This window comes from Gracilinanus agilis, chromosome 5 (genome assembly GCF_016433145.1).
Source record: "Gracilinanus agilis isolate LMUSP501 chromosome 5, AgileGrace, whole genome shotgun sequence".
Classification (NCBI taxonomy): Eukaryota; Metazoa; Chordata; class Mammalia; order Didelphimorphia; family Didelphidae; genus Gracilinanus; species Gracilinanus agilis.
This window is the reverse complement of record NC_058134.1, coordinates 212678326-212702007: the sequence shown is the minus strand read 5'-3', so window position 1 is coordinate 212702007 and position 23682 is coordinate 212678326. Positions and strand designations below refer to the sequence as shown.

General features: G+C 35.3%; 1 protein-coding gene across 4 annotated transcripts in view; it reads right to left on the bottom strand.

The window, feature by feature from the left end:
* Positions 1 to 23682, bottom strand: part of KIF21A (kinesin family member 21A) — a 160659-nt gene that overhangs the window by 92460 nt on the left and 44517 nt on the right. For all 4 annotated transcript variants that reach the window (XM_044677890.1, XM_044677889.1, XM_044677891.1 and 1 more), the window contains exons 2-5: positions 9433 to 9655; positions 9090 to 9272; positions 4831 to 4980; positions 3615 to 3749 (exon numbers count right to left, since the gene is read on the bottom strand). In XM_044677890.1, the coding sequence (XP_044533825.1) occupies positions 3615 to 3749; positions 4831 to 4980; positions 9090 to 9272; positions 9433 to 9655 (691 nt within the window). The remainder of the gene's footprint in view (positions 1 to 3614; positions 3750 to 4830; positions 4981 to 9089; positions 9273 to 9432; positions 9656 to 23682) is intronic.

The window sequence follows — 23682 nt, the reverse complement described above, 5'->3', positions numbered from 1 at the left end:
TACTCACTGTATTTTTCAGATTAGGAATAATGTCGAGTGGCCCGATAGAACATTTCAGAGGGCCGCATCTGGCCCACAGGCCATAGTTTGCCCATCACTGCAAACAGTGACTTTCTTTTGGCATATGTTAGAAAAGGAATAATGGGGGCCTCTTTATTCAGCCTGCTACAAACAGATATTAAAAGAACTGGACTAGGAAGAGTTAAAACTGTATGTTAGTCACAATCACAACAATGTCTAAATCTGTCTCTTCATTTTACTGGTTTAGTTCCACCTTGGAAAAAATGTGATGTGAGAATGCAAACAAACCAGAAAATAATGTTGGGAAAAAGAATGGGAAGATGCTTTAGCTCAGTGATTCCCCAAGTGGGCACTACTGCCCCCTGGTGGGTGCTGCAGCGATCCAGGAGGGTGGTGATGGCCACAGGTGCATTTATCTTTCCTATTAATTGCTATTAAAATTTTAAAAAAATTAATTTCCAGGGGGCTAAGTTATATTTTTTCTGGAAAGGGGGTGGTAGGCCAAAAAAGTTTGGGAACTACTAATATAGCTGAAAAGGTGGGAAAGTGCTACTCCACTAACAACACTGGCAGGCCAGGCTGATGATGTAATGAAATGACAAGGGCTAGTCACAGGTCAAATTGGTCTTCTCTCTGTTCTTCATGCTCAACACCTAATCTCTTCAGTCTTCACACTAGTTATCCCCTACCCCTCTCCTCTGGAGAATTTACTGCCTTCAAGCAAAGTTAAAAAATCACACCACCCTTTCCAGGTCCCCCCAAATATTCCTGCCTTCCCTCCCTAAATGATATATATATGTATATATACACATACACACATATATGTTACAAATTTAAAATATATGTATTTAATGACTTCATATTTATTTGTATTTATTCTTATGTTTATTCTGATTAGACTTATATATGTTCTTGTTGTCTCTCAGTTCAAATGAAAGCTTGTAAGTGGGTATTGTTTCATTTATTATATTTGTATTCTCAGTATATTAAGGAACTTAGTAATTAGCTGATTAAGAGGTGAGCAACTTGGATAGACAAAGTCAGGTCATCTGTGTTTAGGGTAAAACTTAGCTACAACCTTATGGCTAATTTGACCTCTAGGCCTGATGTTCTCTAAGGCATAGGGTAGATCAGTGGTTCCCAAACATTTTTGGTCTACCGCCCCCTTTCCAGAAAAAATATTACTGAGAGCCCCTGGAAATTAATTTTTTAAAAATTTTAATAGCAATTGATAGGAAAGATAAATGCACCTGTGGCCATCACCGCCGCCCTGGATCACTGCAGCACCCACCAGGGGGCGGTGGTGCCCACTTTGGGAATCAGTGGGGTAGATCATCTATGTGATAAGCCTACCAGAAAGAGCAAGGGCAATTGGTATTTTTCTCTTTGATGCTGAATTGGTAAATTTAAGTCAAATTATATTCTAGGGAATGAAAGAAAAAATGAGGAAGAAAAGAAAGATAGGATCTTCCAGTAGGACAGGTTCAATCTGGTAATAGGATTAGTGATCATCAGAGCAGTAGTAATAACAAGCTTCTGCTGCAGAAACAACTAATGTCTCACTGGGTTACTGGGACAAAGGCAGTGGCTGGCTAGACTAAAGCTGGGGCTTGTCTAGCCATCCTTTCTGAGAATGCATGTCTGATCGTTCTAATCTGTATATTTTTGATGTTACAATTATTGTTGATGCTTGATGTTAAGGATATTGTTTAACAGAACCCCATAATGGAGTCACTTAAGCTAAGAGGGCCTAATGCCAAACAGGCAATTGTACTTTTGCACTATTAACGCTGTGTCAGGAGTCACTCAGCAGCTTTTGAATGAATTAAGATGTAGGCCTGCTGCAGGGACCTTGAGTCATTCCCTCGTTTGCTTGAGTTTAACATTAAATCCTCCCAATCAGTCTGTGGTCCTGATAAAAAAAAAAAAAAATTCTGCCTACCTTAGCTTCCCCAAGTCCGGGATCAATAAAAGAACCCGAGAGCTTCTCTACCACATGTGGGTCTGATTAGGAATGCTCCCTCCTATATATGACACTGCTTAACTGTTCTTAAGCAAGCCTATTCTGAGGGGATATCATCTGGAAATGTGAACCTGACTCTGGGTATGTTTCCTCTTTTCCTCTCAAATGCATTTCCCTTACCATCCAGTAATGATCAGTTTCTTGCATGTGAGGATCAACTCTTCATATTACAATACTCTGTGTACATAAGCTTTGCTTGCTGCTTTTTTGTCAGATAATAATAGTGTTCATGATTGTATCATGTCTTGAGCATCTACTTTCTAGAAACCCCAAATCTAGGCATTTGTTTTAAGCTTTAAGAGGTCAAAGCATTCTGGCCTTTCCCATTTCCAGAACTTTCCTTTCTCTTTAAGCTTACTCTCCCCAAATGCTCACATTTTCCTAAGGTTTGAAGGTGGAGAGATCATTACCATGGGGTGAGGGTACTACAAGAAGGCCCATACTCCCTTCTCATACACTGTCCCAAGTCATGAAACCAAGGGTCTTGTCTAGAAGGAATGATTGTGGGAATATTTCCTATGGATCCTAAATTCCAACATCCTAGTTAAAAGAATACTGTCCTGGAAGCCAGCACTTCTCCATGACTGACTCATAAATCTGATTCCTCTTCTGTAAGTGATACAGTTAAATAATGGTTTATAAGATCCCTCCACCTCTAACAATCTTTGAATCTATAGGGTTCATTTGACTGACTTCAACTCAACTTCAATTTCTTTTTTCTTACCCTCAACCCCAGTCTCTCTGCCTCAATTCTGTTAAGAGTTGGATGTGCCTTACTCTGTGTCCTTTAGCAAGTTACTTTCTCTCCATGGGATTGTTTCTTTCTTGTTAAAACCAAGAAGTTAGACTAGATAACTCCTAAGATCTCTTCCACTTCTAATATAATATGCTGATATTTGCGGAAAGCAGAAATTTCAACCCTCTCACAAATCATTCTGTTTACTGAGGAAAATTAACATTCTATCCATACTCCCAAGTAATCAGGCTTCGTAGATTCCTAGTGAGCAGGAAAAAAAATTAATTATTTTAACAACTAGGTGCTAATGTTCATTTTAAATTGGAGCTAAGGAATGGTCCTCTTCTTCTAGGGAAGGCTGGCAGGAAGACCATCTTCCCCACAGGGGCCAACTGCATTTGTATTGTTTGCTTCAGGTAAAAAAACTCCTAGTTAAAGCTACAAGCCTGTGGCTAATAGCTGCATGCTCTAAGATCATTTAGGTATGAGCCTATTTTAATAGCTACATATTATAAACCTATTGTAGATGCTAATCCATTACTTCTCTCCACAAGGTCTAAGTGTTCAGATATGATTGAGAAAATGAATCTATGTGTGTAACATAAAGGGCTTCTTTATGAACACAAATAATCCATGTTGAATTAGCAATCATCCTTCCAGTTACTATAAAATCATCTTTGAGTCTTTTCTCTACTTCTTGACTCCAAATCTAATGCTATCAAGTACTCCATCTAGCTGCCTCGTTTAGCACTTGGCACACAATAAATAATTTAGGAAAAATCAAACTTGAATTTAGAGAAATCAGAGTTTGAGAAATAAGGAATAGAAACTTACAGCATCTATTTTAGGACATACTCTGGTTTGACACAAGTGAATGGTAAAAATGGCATGTGAACGAGAACTTTGCACATTCATCTGAGTACTTGCAGTAGTTCGAGATAAAGCACCCAGCTTTAAACACTGCATCATCTGGAAATGGAAAAGAGGGAAAAAAGAATAACATCTGACCAATATTAAAATAAGATACAATATAAAAAAGATTTATATTAAAGAGTTAAACAAATCATATTTACTGATGTAAAGTATAGAGTTGATAACATACTATTTTATATTTTATGTCATTACTGCAGATAGAGCCAATCTTTAAGATAAAATTCTAACTACGTTATTTTAATAGAAGAAAATTCTGTAAGATTAATTTGTTCAATATATACTGTCATTCACAACTTCCATTGTAAAATTATTTCCTAACAAAGCTTTTGCGAAGATTGAAAATATGTATATTTGTATACCTATGTACACACAATTTTGTTTATACACCCCAAATCTTTTGTTGATTTAAAAAATTTTTTTCACAGTAGTCTCCTTTATGAGGTCACAATAGATCTAAAACTGTGATAGCAAAAAATACAAAAGGATTTTGGTTTTTATACTTCACCTAATCCAGTTTATCTCTTTTTCTCTAGGTATTAAAGGAATTGTTTTTTCATGAATTAAGAATGGTAAAAAGAACTAATACAAAATGAAATATGGATAGGAAGACAAAAGATCAAAGTTAAATTTCAGAAAATAAATATGAGACTTCCATCTCTTAAAAAATATTTTTGCAGTAATATGTAAAAATGAGGCCTTGCAGGCAGCTGGGTGGCTCAGTGGATTGAGAGCCAGACCCAAAGATGGGAGGTCCTGGGTTCAAATGTTGCCACAGACACTTCCTAGCTATGTGACCCTGGGCAAGTCACTTGACCCCCACTGACTAAGCCCTTACCACTCTTCTGTCTTAGAATCCATACGGATTCTAAGACAGAAGGTAAAGGTTTAAAAAAAATGAGGCCACAAACTCTACTTCCTTCTGTTTTCAAAACTCAAACAACTTTTGTCTTTCATTCACTTATATTTCATATAATTATTTGCCAAAATATTTCTTTCTAGATTATAAATTTATTAAAAGACATCTTTGCATTTCTCTTAATACATAGCCTAAAGCTTAGAACATAGTAAAATCTTGATAAATTTTCAACAATTATTTGAAGTATAAAGTAGTCATCACCTCTGATTCAGTATTCACACTACGGGTTGTGACTCCCACAGTATAAATTCCTCCAGTTGAATCTTCATGGATTCGTATATTTGATTTTTTGTTTTTAGCATCAATGTCACGGGTGGTATCAAAGAGGTCAAGAACCTCTTCATTATAAAGCTAGCAAAGTAAAATGTTGGAAAATGTTAGCTTTGATGAAAATTTACTTTATATTACAAATTTCCTTTCTGAATACTACTTATCTTGTCAACAATTTATAACTATATTTTATATAATCTTAAAAGCAGCTAATGTAGAAAGAGGCAATTAAAAATAAAATAAATTCTACTAGAAAGCATTTACAGAAGTAATAGTTTAAGGTATAAGCAACATATCAAATTACCTTTTAGATAGATGATGACAGATGCAAAATGCAAAGCTCAAGCTAAAAACTACTAGTTAGCTGGGGGAAATAAATGAAATCAAAGCTTGAAAATAGATTTGAAGGACTTCTACCACACATAAAAAAATATACCTCACTTTTCACATACTATGAAAAATGACTTAAGGTACTCAGAAAATAACATTTCAGATGGTTTAACATATAATTGACAAAACTGGGATTTCTTGGAAGCAAGTTGAATAATCTTCAGGTGCCAACAGTTGGAAAGAATAGATTCACTCAAGTAAAATGTAAATGTATTTAGGAAAAAATAGTTTTATCTGTACCGCTAGAAAACTAAAAGTTTCCTCAGGTAAAAACTGTTGCTATCAGTAAATCAGCATAAACATCACAATCAAAATATGATAATACTATTTTGATATGTTATTTCCTTGGTAAAATACTTATTGCTGTACAAAATTTAGGTGTCTGGGTCATGATTGTAATAGATGATAGTTTGCTTAATTTGTTACCTGGATGTTTAACTATGAAAAAGCTGAACTATGAAGGGGTCTTACTAGAATAATTTCAATGAGGTTCTTGATTTAAATGACAAATTGATTAATTATGAGATCAATAATCAAATTCCTCTGGATGGGTAATACAATAGGCAATATTTAATTCAACTTTCTAGCAAATAACATGTTTAAGTATAGTCATTTTTAAAAAACTTTGATAGATCCATGATATTATCAATATGAGTATTGTCTCCTTTAATTCCTTCACGTGTTCTCATCCTGTGCAATTCTTGGCCATACCCTTTACAAATCCTTCATGGAAGATGTAATGTTCAGAAGACCTTTGTTTTTAAATATAATTTAAATTATATGAACATAGTATTCAGATTAGATTTGCTTTTCTTTTGTTTCAGAATAGTCCCCACTTTTCTGGTCATCTATGTCCATGTGATGAATTTTTCACTACTTTTCATATGTAAGTCAGCAGCAGCACATTATACAACCTACTTAGACAATTGTTTCTGCAATTTTATTTCTTCTGAATTTGTGTTTTATGATTCACACACACACACATAGTGTCACTTGTCAAGTACACTAGGGTTGAAAAGATGGAGTCTTGAGGCAATAAACAGTTTAGAATCATTGAAAGTAAAATTAATAAAACTAAAACAATCTCCAGTAAATAGTTAGAACAATAAACATTTATATAACACTTACTATGCATTTATTTTTTTAATTTTTATTTAATTTTTATTTTATAAAAAAATTTTTTCAATGGTTACATGATTCATGTTCTTGCTCTCTCTCTCCCCCCACCCCTCCACCCCCTAGTAGCCGATGCACATTTCCACTAGTTTCTTCCTGTGTCATCGATCAAGACCTATTTCCATATTATTGGTCATTGTTCTGGGGTGGTCATTAAGAGTCTACATCCAAATCATGACCGCATCAACCCATGTGTTCAAGCAGTTGTTATTCTTCTGTGTTTCCACTCCTGTAGTTCTTCCTCTGAATGTGGATAGCGTTCTTTTCCTATGCACTTATATAGCACTTACTAAGCACTATGCTAAGCACTTTACAATTAAAATCTCATTTGAGCCTCACAGCAATCCTGGGACATAGTTGCTATTGGTATCCTCATTTTATATAATATTTTTGATAATCCTGGGACATAGTTGCTATTCATAGCCTCATTTTATAAATGGGGAAACTGAAGCAAAGAGGTTAAGTGATTCTACCCAGAGTCATACAACCAATAAGTGTCTGAGGCTGGATTGGATTTCAGATCTTCTGATGCTAGGCCTAACACTCTATCCACTATGCTACCTAGCTGCCTTTCCTCCACTGAGTTGATAAATAAAACTATGTGCTATTTAAAAACTGTTAAGTTGATTAAAAAGAAGAAAAAATTATCACATCAAAACTGTAAAAATGAAGACTCAAATACTTTTATAAATTAATGAAGGGGCAGCTGGGTAGCTCAGTGGAGTGAGAGTCAGGCCTAGAGACAGGAGGTCCTAGGTTCAAACCTGGCCTCAGCCACTTCCCAGCTGTGTGACCCTGGGCAAGTCACTTGACCCCCATTGCCCACCCTTACCAATCTTCCACCTATGAGACAATACACCGAAGTACAAGGGTTTAAAAAAAAATAATAAATTAATGAAGAATGATAAGAGCAGAATCACAAGAACACTGAAGAGACAACACTGAAAATAAGCATCTCTGAAAGCTATAAAAAAATATGTTGAATATAATGATCATAGCATCAGTGATTAAATATGCTATTCAAAAGAAATACTAAAATTGACCATGTTCCCCAAAATGTCTCATTCTGCATTCTGAATATAGTACTTTTATATTAGTAGATGGGCAATATATTTCATCATATCTTCTAAAATGATGACATATCTATTCTTACCAGAGTTCATAAATCTTTCCAAATTGTTTGACTTTACTATAATATCACTGTTTTTGATTTACTACATTATCAAATTGTTCTCCTGGCTCTGTTCACTTTATTATGCATCAGTTCATACAAATCTTCTTAGGTTTCTCTAAATGTTATCCCCTTCAACATTTCTTACAGCAAAATATTATTCCATCACATTTATATACCTTAATTTGTTCAGCCATTCCTCAGTTTCTAGATGCCCCCTCAGATTCCCATTCCTTGCTATAGCCAAAGAGCTAAAATTTTATACATCCTTAGAATTTGTTTTGCTTAAAGCTATTTCCTCCTTTAACATACCCTCCCTCTAACCCTCCTGTTTTTCTTCTTCCTTTTCCTGCTATTTTCCTTTTGAATGAAATGGATTTCTTTATCCAACTATCCATGTATTTATGCATATTCTTCTTTCCTTGAGCAGTTCAGAAGACTGTGAGGTTCAAATGTCAACTACTCCTTCACATTCTCTCCTCTTTTGTTTAGATGACTACTGTGATTAAATTACTAGACATTATATTATAGTTTTAAAGGAGAAGATTCTGAAATTAACAGTGCTAATTCTTGCCTGGTATAAACATTAATCAAGTTTTTTATTTATTAGTTCCATTATTATGAGTTTATTAGTAAATTTATAATGAGTTTGACATTCAGGTCAAAGAATGTATCAATATACAAAATAAAGTACAAATATATGGTTTTCACAAAAGATGTGAAATATTTGAAAGTAGCACAGTAACATATGCATATATTTAGTAAACACAAAGAAAAGGCTCTTTCAACTCATGATGAAAGATGCTGTCTGCTTCCAGAGAGAACTGATGAACTGTGAGTGCAGACTAAAGTATACTTTTTTCATATTTTCTTGCTTCTTTTTTGGGAGGAGAGGGGCAACATGGCTAACCAGGAAATGTTTTACAAGACTTCACATGTATAATTAATATCATATTGCCCATCTTCCCAATAGGCTGGGGAGGAGTTGGAAGGAGCGAGAAAATTTGGAACTCAAAATTGTTTTAATATTATTTTTTAAAAGCAGGGAAAAGGAGACAACTAAGTGGCTCAGTGGATTGAAAGCTGGGCCTAGAGTCAATAGGTCCTAGGTTCAAATTTGGCCTCAGATACTGCTTAGCTGTGGGACCCTGGTCAAAACACTTACCTCCCATTGCCTAGCCCTTACCACTCTTCTGCCTTGGAACAAAGTATTGAATCTGAGACAGAATTTAAGTGCTTAAAAAAAATAAAGTAAAAGCAGGAAAAAAAGAAATACCTCTTTCAAGTACAATTTTTTAAATCATTACTATTTTTAAAAAGAATAAATGTTTTAAAAACAGAATCAATGTTATTTCATTGTTTTTAACTATCATAAGATATGAAAACAATTCTTTCTGAACCACTTAACTGAAGACAACATTTTTAAAAAGAAAAGAAAATAATCAAATATTACCTCTAAGAATTGAGAATTAACTTTAAAATCTGGGGGTGGGACTCCATTTTTAATAGCAATTTCTTTTTTTTCTTCAATACATTTAAAAAGATGTTTAACAGCCCGAGAAATAATACCCTGTTCTTCTTCAATGATATTGACATCAAATCCTGTTCCCATAGTGTATGTTTTGCCAGCTCCAGTCTAAATATTAAAAAAAGGAAATTAATAAACTTGTCAAAAAGTAAAGATATAGTTTTAGATAATGCCAAAAATAGCAAAAAAAAAATGCTACTAAATCAGCACTTCTGTTAAGGAATAGATTCACCTATTTTCTACCATTTATTCATAATTTAGCACTTACTTGTCCATAAGCAAAAACTGTAGCATTGTAGCCCTCAAAACAACCTTCAATTAGTTTTTCTATACATTGTGTGTAGATCTGTTCTTGCTGGGATTCAATATCAAATACATAATCAAAGGTAAAAGCTTTATCTTTCCCTAGAAACACTTGAGGTTCACCCGGCGTGACAGAAGTACAAATATGGCATCCTTCAATTTTTTCTTTTGCGAGCTGTGGTCGAATTCTGTGAAAAGCAAACATACAAATAAAATGGTTAGACTTTTGTAGCTCTGGGTCTTGTGTTTAGCTGTCAGGAGAGGCAGTACAACTAAATAAAAGTAGAAAGAAATATGGCAGGCTAGAGTAACACAATCATGGTCAGTTACACTATCATACCTAAATTAACCAAAATTGTCTTTAATTTATGTAATTAAGTTTGCCTGGGGTTTAATAAATGTGTTTTAATTACAATTTTTAATTATATACTATATTAATTATATAAATATCACTGTCACTTATTACTAAATTATGTAATTATAATGTACAAATGGCAAGACACTACTTATGTTAAAATACCTCTGACTTTTGAAAAGCAAAGTTAAAGCAACAAAAAGAATCTCATACACTTTGTACAAAAATGTTTAAGATGGTATGAAATATGTGTATATACAACTCAAAATCCATGACTTTACCCTTTATTAACTATAAAGGACACCTTAAAAATGTTATTATGACCTATTTTAATGCTTGAAATAAAAAATCCTAAATGAATTTAAATCTAAATTAAGATTAATTTTAATTTTAGATGACTAATGATTCCATGGTATTTGAAGACTGGCTTACCAATCCATCAAAAAAGTATAAAAAATATATAATAAATTCAATGGAAGTAATCACCAAAAAACAGTACAAATTCTAGAAGAATGCTTTTCTTGAATTAGGTATAAAAATGTACTCAGTCCAGTTATCTCTTTATACAATAAAATTATTCCTTCATATTCTTTTGAGGGACAGGGTCTAAGCAAAAAAAAAAAAAAGTGAAGCTGGGAAATTGATGAAATTTGCCTCTATGTCTTCTCTCATTTACTTCAGAAATAGTTGCTTCATGTTCTCCTCTCTCCATCCCATTTCAGGGCAATATTAGATATCACACATCTTTATGTGGTGGTATAAATCCCTGTCTCTCTCTAACTTATTTTAAGTGTTTATTGATAGCCTTTCTTTTAACATCACTCTCATCTATGAATACTTTCCTCTGTCATCCCTTAGAACATAGGGAGGGAGGAGAGAGAGGAAGAGAAGGAGGAAGGAAAGGAAAGAAGGAAGGAAGGGAAGGGAAGAAGGAAGGAAAGGAAGGAAGGGAAGGGAAGAAAGGGAAAAGAAGGAAGGAAAGGAAGGAAGAAAGGAGAAAGAGAGGGAGGGAGGGAGGGAGGGAAGGAAGGAAGGAATTATTTAGCAGAAAGCTGATACATTAATGCAATTCGATAGTAAATGTAATAATACTCCACACCCCTAGTGCTCCATCTCTCTAATAAAGAAAAGATACATTCTCTCCATTTTCCTTCTAGAAGCTTGGGCATTATAATTACAAAGAATTATTATATTACTATTATATAGATAATTATAATTAAAAAGAATGTTGTTTCCTTTGTTATTTCAACTTGTTGCAGTCATTGTGTATTTCTCTTAAGAGTTAACAAATTTCTAATGGCTTTTGTGATATATAAATTTGTGATATATATAATGACTTTGGAATATCAAAATTATGGAATGGTGAGTATGGAATGGACTGGTATGCCTGGAAATAACTTTGTAATGTTCTAGTCCAAAAAAATCAGCATGCCCTGAACAATACATCCTAGTATATTCCAAAAGACTTGACAGACTATTTCTTGGGCTGGATAGAAAAATTTTCCACATTACCTAATTCTAAAAGACCCCTCTCAGAAAGAGGACCCTAGGATTCTGGGTTAAAATGCCAGCAGAGTAGAAGCAGCTGTTTAACCTCTCCTAACCCACATATATAGGACTCCTCAAGAGGACACAAAAACAAATCCAGACGAACGAAGGGACCCCACAACAGGGCACAGTGTTGAAGGTACATGGGATTGGGGCATTTCCATGTTATAAGGGGGTGAAATAGATCTCACTAAAACACGAGCTGAGCAACCCCCTCTCCCCCACACCACTTACAGTGCCAAAGCCAGCACACAAGAGTTAGAGCAAGTTTGGGGGCATTCATTAAGTTCTTGGCAGCTACCTGGGATCACCAGGGCCTGCTCCTGAGAGCAACAAGACTTAAGATCCCACCCTCCTAGAACGATCCCAGCAAAGGGAGGTGAGCCAAGGAGAGGGCAACTGACAGACCTCCAAGCTGCTGATGTGTTGAAGGGATGTCTACCCCACGTAAGAAAAGATGCCCTCTGGTAGACAATGACTCCCAAGGGCCATGAAGGCAATGAAATCCTAACTGTTGTCTTGTCATTGGACTTCAGTGACTGGAAGAGAGAATGGGGCAGACAACTTTGTGCAAATTTGCCTTACTTAGAAAGGAGCAGAACCAGGAGAACATTGTACACAGAGGCCAATACACTGTGGTAAAATAGAATGTAATGGACTTCTGTACTGGCAGCAATGCAATGACCCAGGACAATTCTGAGGGATTTATGGAAAAGAACGCTACCTACATTCAGAGGAAGAACTACAGGAGTGAAAACATAGAAGAAAAAACAACCCCTTGAACACATGGTTTGATGCAGACATAATTGGGGATGTAAACTCAAAACGACCACACCAATGCAACTATCAATAATATGTAAATAAGTCTTGATTGATGACACATGTTAAAACTAGTGGAAATGTGCATTGGATATGGGGGAGGTGAAGGTGGGGTGAAGCAGAAAGTAAAAACGTGAATCATGTAACCATGGAAAATTTTTCTAAAAAAATAAAATATTTAAATGAAAAAAAAAAGGATCCCTCTCCCCTTTTCCCTCAAATACTATATAGGCCTGTACTTCTTCTAGTCTTTTTTCTGGGGGAGCAGGGGAGCTTGAGTCTATTCAACTCTCCCCAAACATGTATGCTTCTGAATTTTCTCAGTGGAAATAAACATCTTTGCTAGAGCCTTGTACACTTGATTGGTTTTAAGGCTGACACTATTAATTCACTCACATATTCTAATCCTTCTCTGAATTCTTCCTTTTCCTAATTTCTTAAGGTATTGTCATTTTCCATTACAGTCATACACAACGATTTGTTAAGACTCAATGAGTTAATCAAGCATTTATCAATGGGCATTTACTTTGTTGCCAGTTCTTTGCTAGAAAAAGTATTTAGTGGATATTAAACCTCTGTTTCCATTCCCCTTCCCACCTGATACTGTAAACTCTCATCCCTATCCACTTCAATACCACCCCTCCAATATCCAATTTCATATATATTCATTCTTTCTGTGATGCCCACCATGACTATTGCTCTGTAATTAACAAATTTCCCTTCTTTTTAGGAAACTTAATGTTCTTTCCATCTTTTGACACTCATGAGGCCTAACTCCTCCTGGTTGATACTGCATCCCTGAACATCATTTTCAGTACTAAATGCATTCTCTCTCATAACTCTCTTCATTCCAAATCACCATTCCCACAGAGGACTCAGAATATTCCTTATTTTCCAGAATACTCAAACTCCCTCAATTGCTGTTACTCAGCCACCTATTCTCTTTTGACATTGTCTATCTAAATTTATCACTTAATTCAGATCTACTGGCTCCTTAGTCATTCTCCTTCCCCTCTCAATAAGGTTGATAACTGGCTTACAACTTTCCTCTCCAGTCCTTTGCAAAGAGATAAAATTAATCATCCAGGGGCTTAATCTTTTCATCTCCCAAGACCTAGCCCTCCACTCCTCCACCTGCACAGCCAAAAGGGAATGGTCACACCCCTGATATTACAAATTCTGAATTCCTTTATCTTACAATAAGTATTCTATCTTTCAATCTCTCCCTGTGCTTTCTCCTGAAACTATTCTTGATTCTTAGAATAAGCTCTACACTCTTATCCATACTTTCCTCCCTTCTCAATCTAGACATCTAGTTCAACTTTATATTTGACCTCACTCCTTTGCCCTCACAGAGCTTATGCCTTGTTAAGTCCCTTACTTTGAATTACTCTACCAACTACATTCTCTTGCCTTACTTACTGCTGAACAGAGTTGAAGAATTATCCTGTCTAAATTGATGATTGTCAAATCTATTTATACACCTCTTAAACCTCTCCTGACCTCCAGTCACATGTCTCAAATTACTTTTCAGACATCTCAAATAAGATGTCCAATAGACATATTAAACTCAATAAAATATAAAATGAACTCATCATTCCCTCCCCCAAATCATCTCTACTACCTCCAAACTTTCCTATTACTGCTGAAGGTACCACCTTCCCAATCACCCTGTCTCACAACCCAGGAGTCATCCTCATCTCTTTACTTTTCTCATTCCCCCAGATCCAATCAATTGCTGAGGTACTTCCATTTTACCTTATAACATTCCTTATATCTGGCCCCCTTCTCTTATATGACACTTTCATTTCAGGATTAAGACAGTAGGCTGCCACAAGTCACTCACCACTCCAGTTCACTCTCCACTCAACTATCAAAGTAATTTTTGATTCCCAGGTGTGACAATGGCATCCCTCCTCTTAGGCAAACCCAAGTGGCTCCTTATCAAATATAAAATCCTGTTTGGTGTTGAAAGCCATTTATCAGTCTCCCCTCACCTTCTTAGTCTCCTTATACTATATATGCCAAATAAATTGCTATACATCCTTCATTTCAAAGAGGACCGATGATGTCATAGGATAATGTCTTTTTCCCCAGTAATATTTTGTCGGATTTTTCCCAGTTACATGTAGAACCAATTTTTAACATTTTTTTCTGACAGTTTTTGATCCAAATACTTTCCCTGCATGGCTTTAATCCTCCCTTCCTGAGACAGCAAGTAAGAAATGTCTGATATACATTATACATATACTATCATGTAAACATAGTTCCATATTTGTTATGTTATGAAAGAAGACATAATGCACATTCAAGAGAAAACTAATGAAGGAAATAAAGTGAAAATGGTATGCTCTAATACACATCAGATCAGTTCCTTCTATGTGTTATGTGAAGAGAGATCCTGTTTAGTTTAAATAAACGGGCAACTGTGATTTGAGGTAACCCAGCCTGACAGGGCTATCTCTTTTTTATTTTTATTTTTTTTTAACATTTAATAATTTTTATTTTTTAGAAAAGTTAACATGGTTATATGATTCATGTTCTTACTTTCCCCTTTACCCCCCATAGCCGATGTGCATTTCCACTGGTTTTATCATGTGTCATTGATCAAGACCTATTTCCAAATTGTTGGTAGTTGCATTGGTGTGGTAGTTTCGATTCTACATCCCCAATCATGACAAAGAGCAAAGATGGCAATGCTCAAATCTAACTGCATACTAGAACTATGAGGAATTAACAGGAAAGGTAATTAGGTGAATGGATTGTAGGTGAGTCCTTATCACTGAAATATCTACCTTAAGGGCCCAAATTGACTTTTCCACAAAGTCTTTTCTATCCTGGGCCAGGATAGAAAACTTTACTTTCTACCTAAAAGTTCCACTGCTATCTATCTAATTCTAAGCTAAAACCCACACAGGTTTCTGAGTCTTAAACTATAGATTGAGTAGCCTGGACAACTGGAGTCAGAAGTGATTGGGTCCACCCCAGAGAGGAAATCCTCCCTGAGGCAACCATGGCAGTTCAATCTGCTTCCTCTCAGTTTGGATCTTCTTATAGAGTTTACAGAGTTAAATCCTTCAGCAGCTTCCAGGTTGTGGTATAAACAGCTCACAGGAATGGATTGGAAATCCACAGGAGGTCAGAGCTGCATCTGCGAGATGGCTCTGGCTTCAAAGACCTGAACCAACTCCCCTCTGGCTGGCAGTTAGTTTCCAGACTCCCTCCTTCCAAATTCCAATGGGGTTTCTCCTGTCTCTAGTTTCACCAAATTCATTTCCCTTTGCTACTTGTCTCTCTTTCCCAAAATCTCCCTCTCACATATGGCAGTGGATAGAATTTTTCATCATAAGTCTCTTAGACCCTTGTATTGCAAATAATACTTATATCACTCACAGTTGAGCATAGTACACTTTTGCTGTTACTATGTACAGTCTTCTGCTTCTGATCACCTTATTTTGGATCAGTTCACATAAGCCTTTTCAGGTTTTTCTGAAATTGCTTTATTCCTTATTATTATAACACAATAGTATCCCATTACCAACATATGCCACAACTTATTCATCCAGTCACCAACTGATGGACAGTCTCTCAATTTCCAATTGTTTGCCACCATAAAAAGAGTTGCTATGAATATTTTTCTACAAGTAGGTCCTTTTCCCCCTTTTTTTTTATCTCTTTGGGATACAGACCGAGTAATGGTATTGCTGGGACAAAAGGTATGCAGTTTTTATAACCTTCTCGGCTGGTTCAAGATTACTCTCCATAATGGATGGATCAGTTTACAACTCTACCAACAATGTATTAGCATCCCATTTTTCTCACATCCCCTTCAACATTTATCATTTTCCTTTTTAATAATATTAGTCAATCTAATAGGTTTGAGGTGGCACATCAGAGATGTTTTAATTTTCATTTCCCTAACAAATAGTGATTTGTAGCATGCTACAAATCACTATTTGTTAGGGAAATGAAAATTAAAACATCTCTGATGTGCCACCTCAAACCTATTAGATTGACTAATATTATTAAAAAGGAAAATGATAAATGTTGAAGGGGATGTGAGAAAAATGGGATGCTAATACATTGTTGGTAGAGTTGTAAACTGATCCATCCATTATGGAGAGTAATCTTGAACCAGCCGAGAAGGTTATAAAAACTGCATACCTTTTGTCCCAGCAATACCATTACTCGGTCTGTATCCCAAAGAGATAAAAAAAAANTTTTAATAATATTAGTCAATCTAATAGGTTTGAGGTGGCACATCAGAGATGTTTTAATTTTCATTTCCCTAACAAATAGTGATTTGTAGCATGCTACAAATCACTATTTGTTAGGGAAATGAAAATTATATATATATATATATATATATATATATATATATATATATATATATAAATGCTACAAATCACTATTTGTTAGGGAAATGAAAATTAAAACACCTCTGACGTTTTATATACATATACATATAAATATAAATACATATATATCTGATGATATATATAGACTATATATCATCTGAGGATGGTTTATTCATTTCCTATTTATCAATTGGTAATGACTTGTATTCTTACACATTTGACTCAGTTTTCTATATATTTGAGAAATGAGGCCTTTGTCAGAGACACTAGTATAAATATATTTTTACCTAATCATGGTTATATTGCTTTTGTTCTGCAAAAACTTTTGTAATCAAAATTATCCATTTTACAATGCTTAATGCTTTCTCTCATTTGGTCACAAATTATTTCCTTATCCATAGGTCTGAGAAATAGACTATTCTGTGCTCTCCTAATTTGCTTACAGTATCACTCTTTATTTCTAAATCATGTATCTACTTTAATGTATCTTCATATATGGTGTGAGGTGTCAGTCAATGCCTAGCTTTTGCCTGTTTTCAGTTTTTCCAGGAGATTTTGTCAAATAGTGAGTTCATCTCCCAAAATCCTGGATCTTTAGGTTCTTCAAATTCTAGGTTATTATGATAATTTACTATTATGTGATGAGTACCTAATCTATTCCATTGATCAACTACTTTTTCTTAGCCAATACTAGTTTTGATGGTTACTATTTTGTAGTAATATGGTTTGGTATGGCTAGACCACCTTCTTTCATATTTCTTTTTTATCAATTCTCTTAATATTCTTAAACTTCTGCTTGTCCACATGAATTTTATTATTCTTTTTCTACCTCTATGAATTTTATTTTGGTAGTTTGGGTTGGTATGGCACTAAACAGGTAAATTTAGGCAGAACTGTCGTTTTTATTATACTGGCTCAGCATACCCATGAGCACTTAAGGTTTTTCCAATTGTTTAGATCTGACTTTATTTGTGTGAAGAGCACTTTATAACTGTATTCATGTAGTTTCTGGGTTTGATTTGGTATTTTCTATTGTCCACAGTTATTTTGAAAAGAATTTCTCTTTCTTTCTCTTGCAGTTGTTGGACTTTATTGGTAGTATGGTAGTAATGGTAATTTTGTTTCCTTATTGTCTATTCTAATTTTTTCAATTTCTGTTTCTTCTTATACTGTTCTAGCTAGCATTTCTAGTACAATATTGAATAGAAATGGTGATAATGGGAAACCTTGTCTCACCCTTGATCTTACCAGGAAGGCGCCAAGCTTATCTCGATTACAGATAATGCTTTCTAATAGATTTAGATAGATGCTACTTATAATTTAAGGAAATCTCCATTTATTAAAGTGTTTTTAATGTTTTTAACAGGAATGAATGTTGTGTTTTGTCAAAAGTTTTTTTCTGCATCTATTCAGATAATCACATGGTTTTTGTGGGTTTTGTTATTGATATGGTCAATTATGCAACAGTTTTTCTAATATTGAACCATCTCTGGTATAAAACTCACCTGGTCATAGTGTATGGTCCTCGTGATATATTGATGTAATCTCTTTGATTTTATTTAAAATTTATGCACCAATATTCATTAGGAAAATTAGCCTATAGTTTTCTTCCTGGCTGCTTTCAATATTTTCTCCCTGACCTGGGAGTTCTAGAACTTGATTATAACTGTCTTGAAAATTTTTGATTTGGGATCTCCTTCAGGAGATGATTGGTGGATTCTTTCTATATATTCTGTCTATTGACTCTATTTTCCTCTCTTGTACAAGAATATCAAAATTTTTCCCTGATGACTTTTTATAATATGGTGTCCAAGATCTTTTTTTTTGATAATGGTTTTCAGAGAGTCCAATGATTTTAGATGGTTTTTCTTATATCTATTTTCCACATCAGTTATTTTTACTGTGAGATATTTCGGATTTTCTTCTACTTTTTTCATTGTTTTGACAAGATTTCATGGCCCAATTCTGATTTTTGAGTTTTCTTTATTGATTTACTGTATTTCCTTTTCAATTTAGTCAATTCCATTTTTTAAGTTCTCTTCTTCAGTGAATTTTTGGGCCTCCTTTTCCATTTGGGCAATTCTAGTTTTTGGATAGATTTTATTTTTAAGTAAATTTTTTCCAAGCTACTGACTCTTTCATTTCTTTTCCCAATATTTCTTCTACTTTTTTTTTCAGATCCCTCCTTTCTTTTGAGGCTGCACATCTTTGCATTTTGGCATTGTTTTTCCTCTTATGAGTTTGCATTTTGATTTCCCCTATTGCTAAAGTAGTTTTCTAGTTTTTCATTTTTGCTCATTTGTCCAGCATTTTTTTTTGACCTTGCCTATATGTTGAAGTTCATCTCTATTTCTGTGGTGAACAGAATACTGTCCCAAGCTTGCATTGGCATCTATTACGGAGGCAGCCTGGCTACCTTTGGTTCCTGCAATGTGAACTTCAAGGGGTTAGCCTGACTGGTTCTCTGTGGGAAGACTGCAAATTCCTCTGTCTAGATGCTATCTGTGCTGAACCAAACTGGATTCCCCTACCCTTACTGCTGGTTCTCACAGGTATTGCCTGCTTGCTGGGTTGAGCTGGACTCCACTCCCCTGGCTTCTGGCTCCCTTGGGTGCTAAATGCTTGCTGCCTTGACTTGGATTCTGCTCCTCCCTAGTGTTGGTGACCCCATGTGCCATGTGTGCTGGATTATTCTCCCCTCTTATCCTAGTGAGACATGTCTTTCCTGTTCTCCTTTGATGTTGTCTTTGGCACAGACATGGTTCAGGCTGTTTTTTGTTGTTTCTGCTACTTCAGATTTTGTTTTTTGACTTTTTTTGTTTTGTTTTTGTGGCTGTTTGGTTGAGCTCTGGGCATTTCCTCCTTACTCCACTATCTTAGCTTTGGGAAGCAGAAGAGGTGATGTCTTAACTTAGATTAAAGGCAAATTTTCTTTTTTTAGAAAAATTTTCCATGGTTTCATGATTTATGTTTTTACTTTCCCCTTCACCCTCCCCCTCAATAGCCAACCTGCATTTCCACTGTTTTTAACATGTATCATCGATCAAGACCTTTTTTAAATATTATTGATAAGTTACATTGGTGTAGTCGTTTCGAGTCTACATCCCCAATCATGTCTGCATCAACCCATGTGTCCAAGCAGTTGTTTTTCTTCTGTGTTTCCACTCCTGCAGTTCTTCCTCTGAGTGTGGGTAGCGTTCTTTTACATAAATTCCTCAGAATTGTCCTGGGTCATTGCATTGCTGCCAGTACAGAAGTCCATTACATTCTATTTTACCACAGTGTATCGGCCTCTGTGTACAATGTTCTTCTGGCTCAGCTCCTTTCTAAGTAAGGCAAATTTGCACAAAGTTGTCTGCCCCATTCTCTTTTCCAGTCACTGAAATCCAATGACAAAACAACAGTTAGGACTTTCATTGCCTTCATGGCCCTTGGGAGTCATTGTCTACCAGAGGGCATCTTTTCTTACGTGGGGTAGACATCCCTTCAACACATCAGCAGCTTGGAGGTCTGTCAGTTGCCCTCTCCTTGGCTCAGCTCCCTTTGCTGTGATTGTTCTGGGAGGGTGAGGCAATAGCTCATGCCATGTTTCTTAGAGCCACAGGGGAGCTGGGTAAAAGGTGGACACCAAAGGTGGATAAGTAGCCCAGAAAAGACTCAACCAGCCCTCAGAGCAGAGGTGCTAGCCTCCCCCGAATACCCCATACAACTCAAAATTTGTTGTTAGTTATTTTCAGGCATGTCTGACTCTTTGTGACCCTACTTAGGGTATTCTTGGCAGAGATCCAAGAATGGTCTGCCATTTCCTTCTCCAGCTCATTTTATAGATAAGGAAACTGAGGCAGAATTAAGTGACTAGTCCAGGGTTTGACTGCTAATAAGTAGTCTGAGGTGGAATTGGAACTTAGGAAGATGAGACTTCCAGACTTCAGGCCTGGCAATTTTATCCACTGCACCTCCAGGCCACACAGCCTGCAAGTCTTGTATGATCAAATCTTTGTCTCTTGTGTCTTTTCCCCCTCAATATTCAACATAGGCATGAGAAGGCCCTAGAAGACCCTCAAGCTCTGGTGACAAGAGTAGTATTTCCCAGAGCAATTACAGTAGAGGCTAGAAACAGCAGGATTAGGTATTTATCTAGAAAAGATTCATCTTCAAAGGGAAAGACCACAAGAAAGATCAGGCTTTGTGGGGGCAGTTGGGTAGCTCAGTGGATTGAGAGCCAAGCCTAGAGATGGGAGGTCCTAGGTTCAAAACTGACCTCAGATACTTCCTAGTTGTGTGACCCTGGGAAAGTCACTTAACCCCCATTGTCTAGCCCTTACCACTCTTCTGCCTTGGAGCCAATACACAGTATTAACTCAAAGACAGAAGGTAAGGGTTTAAAAAAAAAAAAAAATCAGGCTTTGCATTTGATTGAACATATGGCCAAAACAAATATCAACTGAGAGACACCTCTACCTAATTAGTAGCCTCTTAGCATATCGTAGCAGTAATTGTGATTAGTTACTAAATTCTATTCTAATGATAGAATTCTATTCTATGCTGAGCATTCCTTTTGCTGAGTGAGAATAAATTATCCACTCCATATCCAAGTCAAGTGTATATAATGGGTACTTTTTTTTAACTGATTCCTTCTTGCTAAACTTTAGACAACTAGTAAAAATTGAATTATTCCCCACATTGCCAAGAAGGCAATGAATTTCAGGATGAAAGAATCAATTTAACAATGAATGAAACCTATTTCTACTTATGGTTTGTTAGATAATAATTTTATCATAATCAACTTAGATATTATTAAAATATGCTAATTCCAACTTAACACAAAAAAAGTTAGATACCAGTTTAGTTGCTAGGACAACAATATTAAGATAAGATATCCCAGAATGTCTCTAATTTAACTTTATAATTTATTCTCAAAGGCTTATTTGGCTGAAAAAACTGAATTCAAACTAATTCATCCAAAAATATGATGTTTGAAGACTAATTTGTCTTTAAGTAATCATAAAGTTTTAGGTCCTGTATTTTCAAAACATACCAACCCTTATATTAAAGAGGGGACTAGAAAAAAAGCACATTGAATACTCTGAAAATTTTTCTTAAATGAAAAAAAGTTATCAAAAACTTAAAAGTCATGAGGAACAAAAATGCATGCCATCCAAAGTGAAATAGGAGGCAAACAAAAAGGGGAAAGGATAGCTATACTGAAAAATAAATATGGTAAGAAGAGATAAGTATATGGGGAGGGGGTTGAGATGAAGGGTGAGGGAGAAAAGAGGAGTGTGACTTTCATTGCCGCCTTCTCTGGCTCTCATGCTTTAGGAATAGCCTGAACAATGCCCAAGTTGTTCTAATAACATAATGGATTCTTCAGTAACAGTCAAAAGCTCCCAAGTGAAACATCAAACTAGGAATAGGGACTATTATGTCCTTAATAGGTTGCAATGAGTAAGTGGATTGTACCCATTCTGGCAATCCAGTTTTAAAAAATTTTAAAGTTAGATGACAATTATTATTTAGGCAATTCATCCGCACACACAAAGTGCTCTTTTGGACTCTACAGTGACATGTTTGCTCCTTTGCATTTTGTTTGATATTTTCAGTCCCGCCTTGTTATTTCATTGCTATGGGGAATTCAGGGCAGAAATACTCCCTCCACTGACTCAGATTTGAAATTTGATTATGACTTAATCATCTTTGGAGAGTTGCCTGCAGCACTTATATGTTAAGACTTGCTCAACATCACACAGCCAAATTGTGTCAGAGACAGGACTTGTAACTAGATCTTCCTGACTCCAAGGCCTGTCCTCTACACAATGTATTACTTCTCCTCTTGTTATGAAGGCTAATTGATGATTTGGGAACAATGAGGGAGATATACTTTTGATAGATTGAGTCTTCATTAGTTTCAAGTATAGGGTTGACAATTTAAACAATCTGATATCACAGGTCAGTTGAGTATAGACATTAAAATGGCATACATATTACTGGTTCATATTCCAAGTTAGCTTTATAAGTCAATAATTTTTAAAAGGAAGAATTGAAGGGCAGTTGGGTGGTTCAGTGGATTGAGAGTCAAGACTAGAGACCGGAGGTCCTAAGTTCAAATCTGGCATCAGACACTCCTAGCTGGGTGACCTTGGGCAAGTCACTTATTAACTCCCATTGCCCAGCCCTTACTTACTTACTTATGCCTTGGAACTAATACTTGGATACTAAGAAGCAAGTTAAGGGTTAAAAAAAAAAGTGGGGGGGACAACAAGATGACTGTTCTAAAAAACAAGCAAACAAACAAAAAACCTCATTTATTATTAGCAGGGACATTAGACTAGATTATACAATTTTATTTCCAAGCATACCACCACACAAAAACTTGAAAATTTTCTCTCTACTATACAACATATAATAAAGTTTCATCTCAGGACTGTTTTAACTTAATAAATATCCAATAAACTTTCAGATCAGTGCAAAGTTAAAAGTTGCCATAATGAAAATTTTCTAACCCTGTTGATAACACTCTACCTGCACATAACTTGAAAGTAATTTTCAGACAAAAAAAAATTGAATAAAAAAGTATATATAGATAACACAATAATTTTTACCAGCAAATAAAGTTAAATTGCTTCAATTCCTTCTTTTAATAAAGATTATTAAGTATTTTTGGTCAAATGTTTCTGTACAGGGTGATACAACACTAACTCTTAATGGTACAATATTTTTCTTCATTAAGTTACAATATCATATTGGTGATAGTATGAGATTTCTTTTCAAAATGCCTAAATACTTAAATTTTCCATTCATCACATAGTTTCCTCCACAAAATTTCTTAAACAATAATTAATGAATAAATAATATCAAATTCTTTATGGAAATAAGTAAATAAACCCTGCTTATTTCTGTTTTTCCCTTTCAAAAATTTATTTATTTATTTTGACTGTTCTAAAAACACGCACTTATAATGTCTCTTCTACTACCCTTCCAGTGAAAAACAATAACTCTCATCATAAAGATGCATATTCCAGACAAATTCCCATATTAGTCATATTTACATTTTAAGTTCATCATCTCTCTGGCTTGAAGCAAGTGGCATATCTCACTTTCTATTTTCTGAGCTGGTGATCTGTCATCGCCTTAA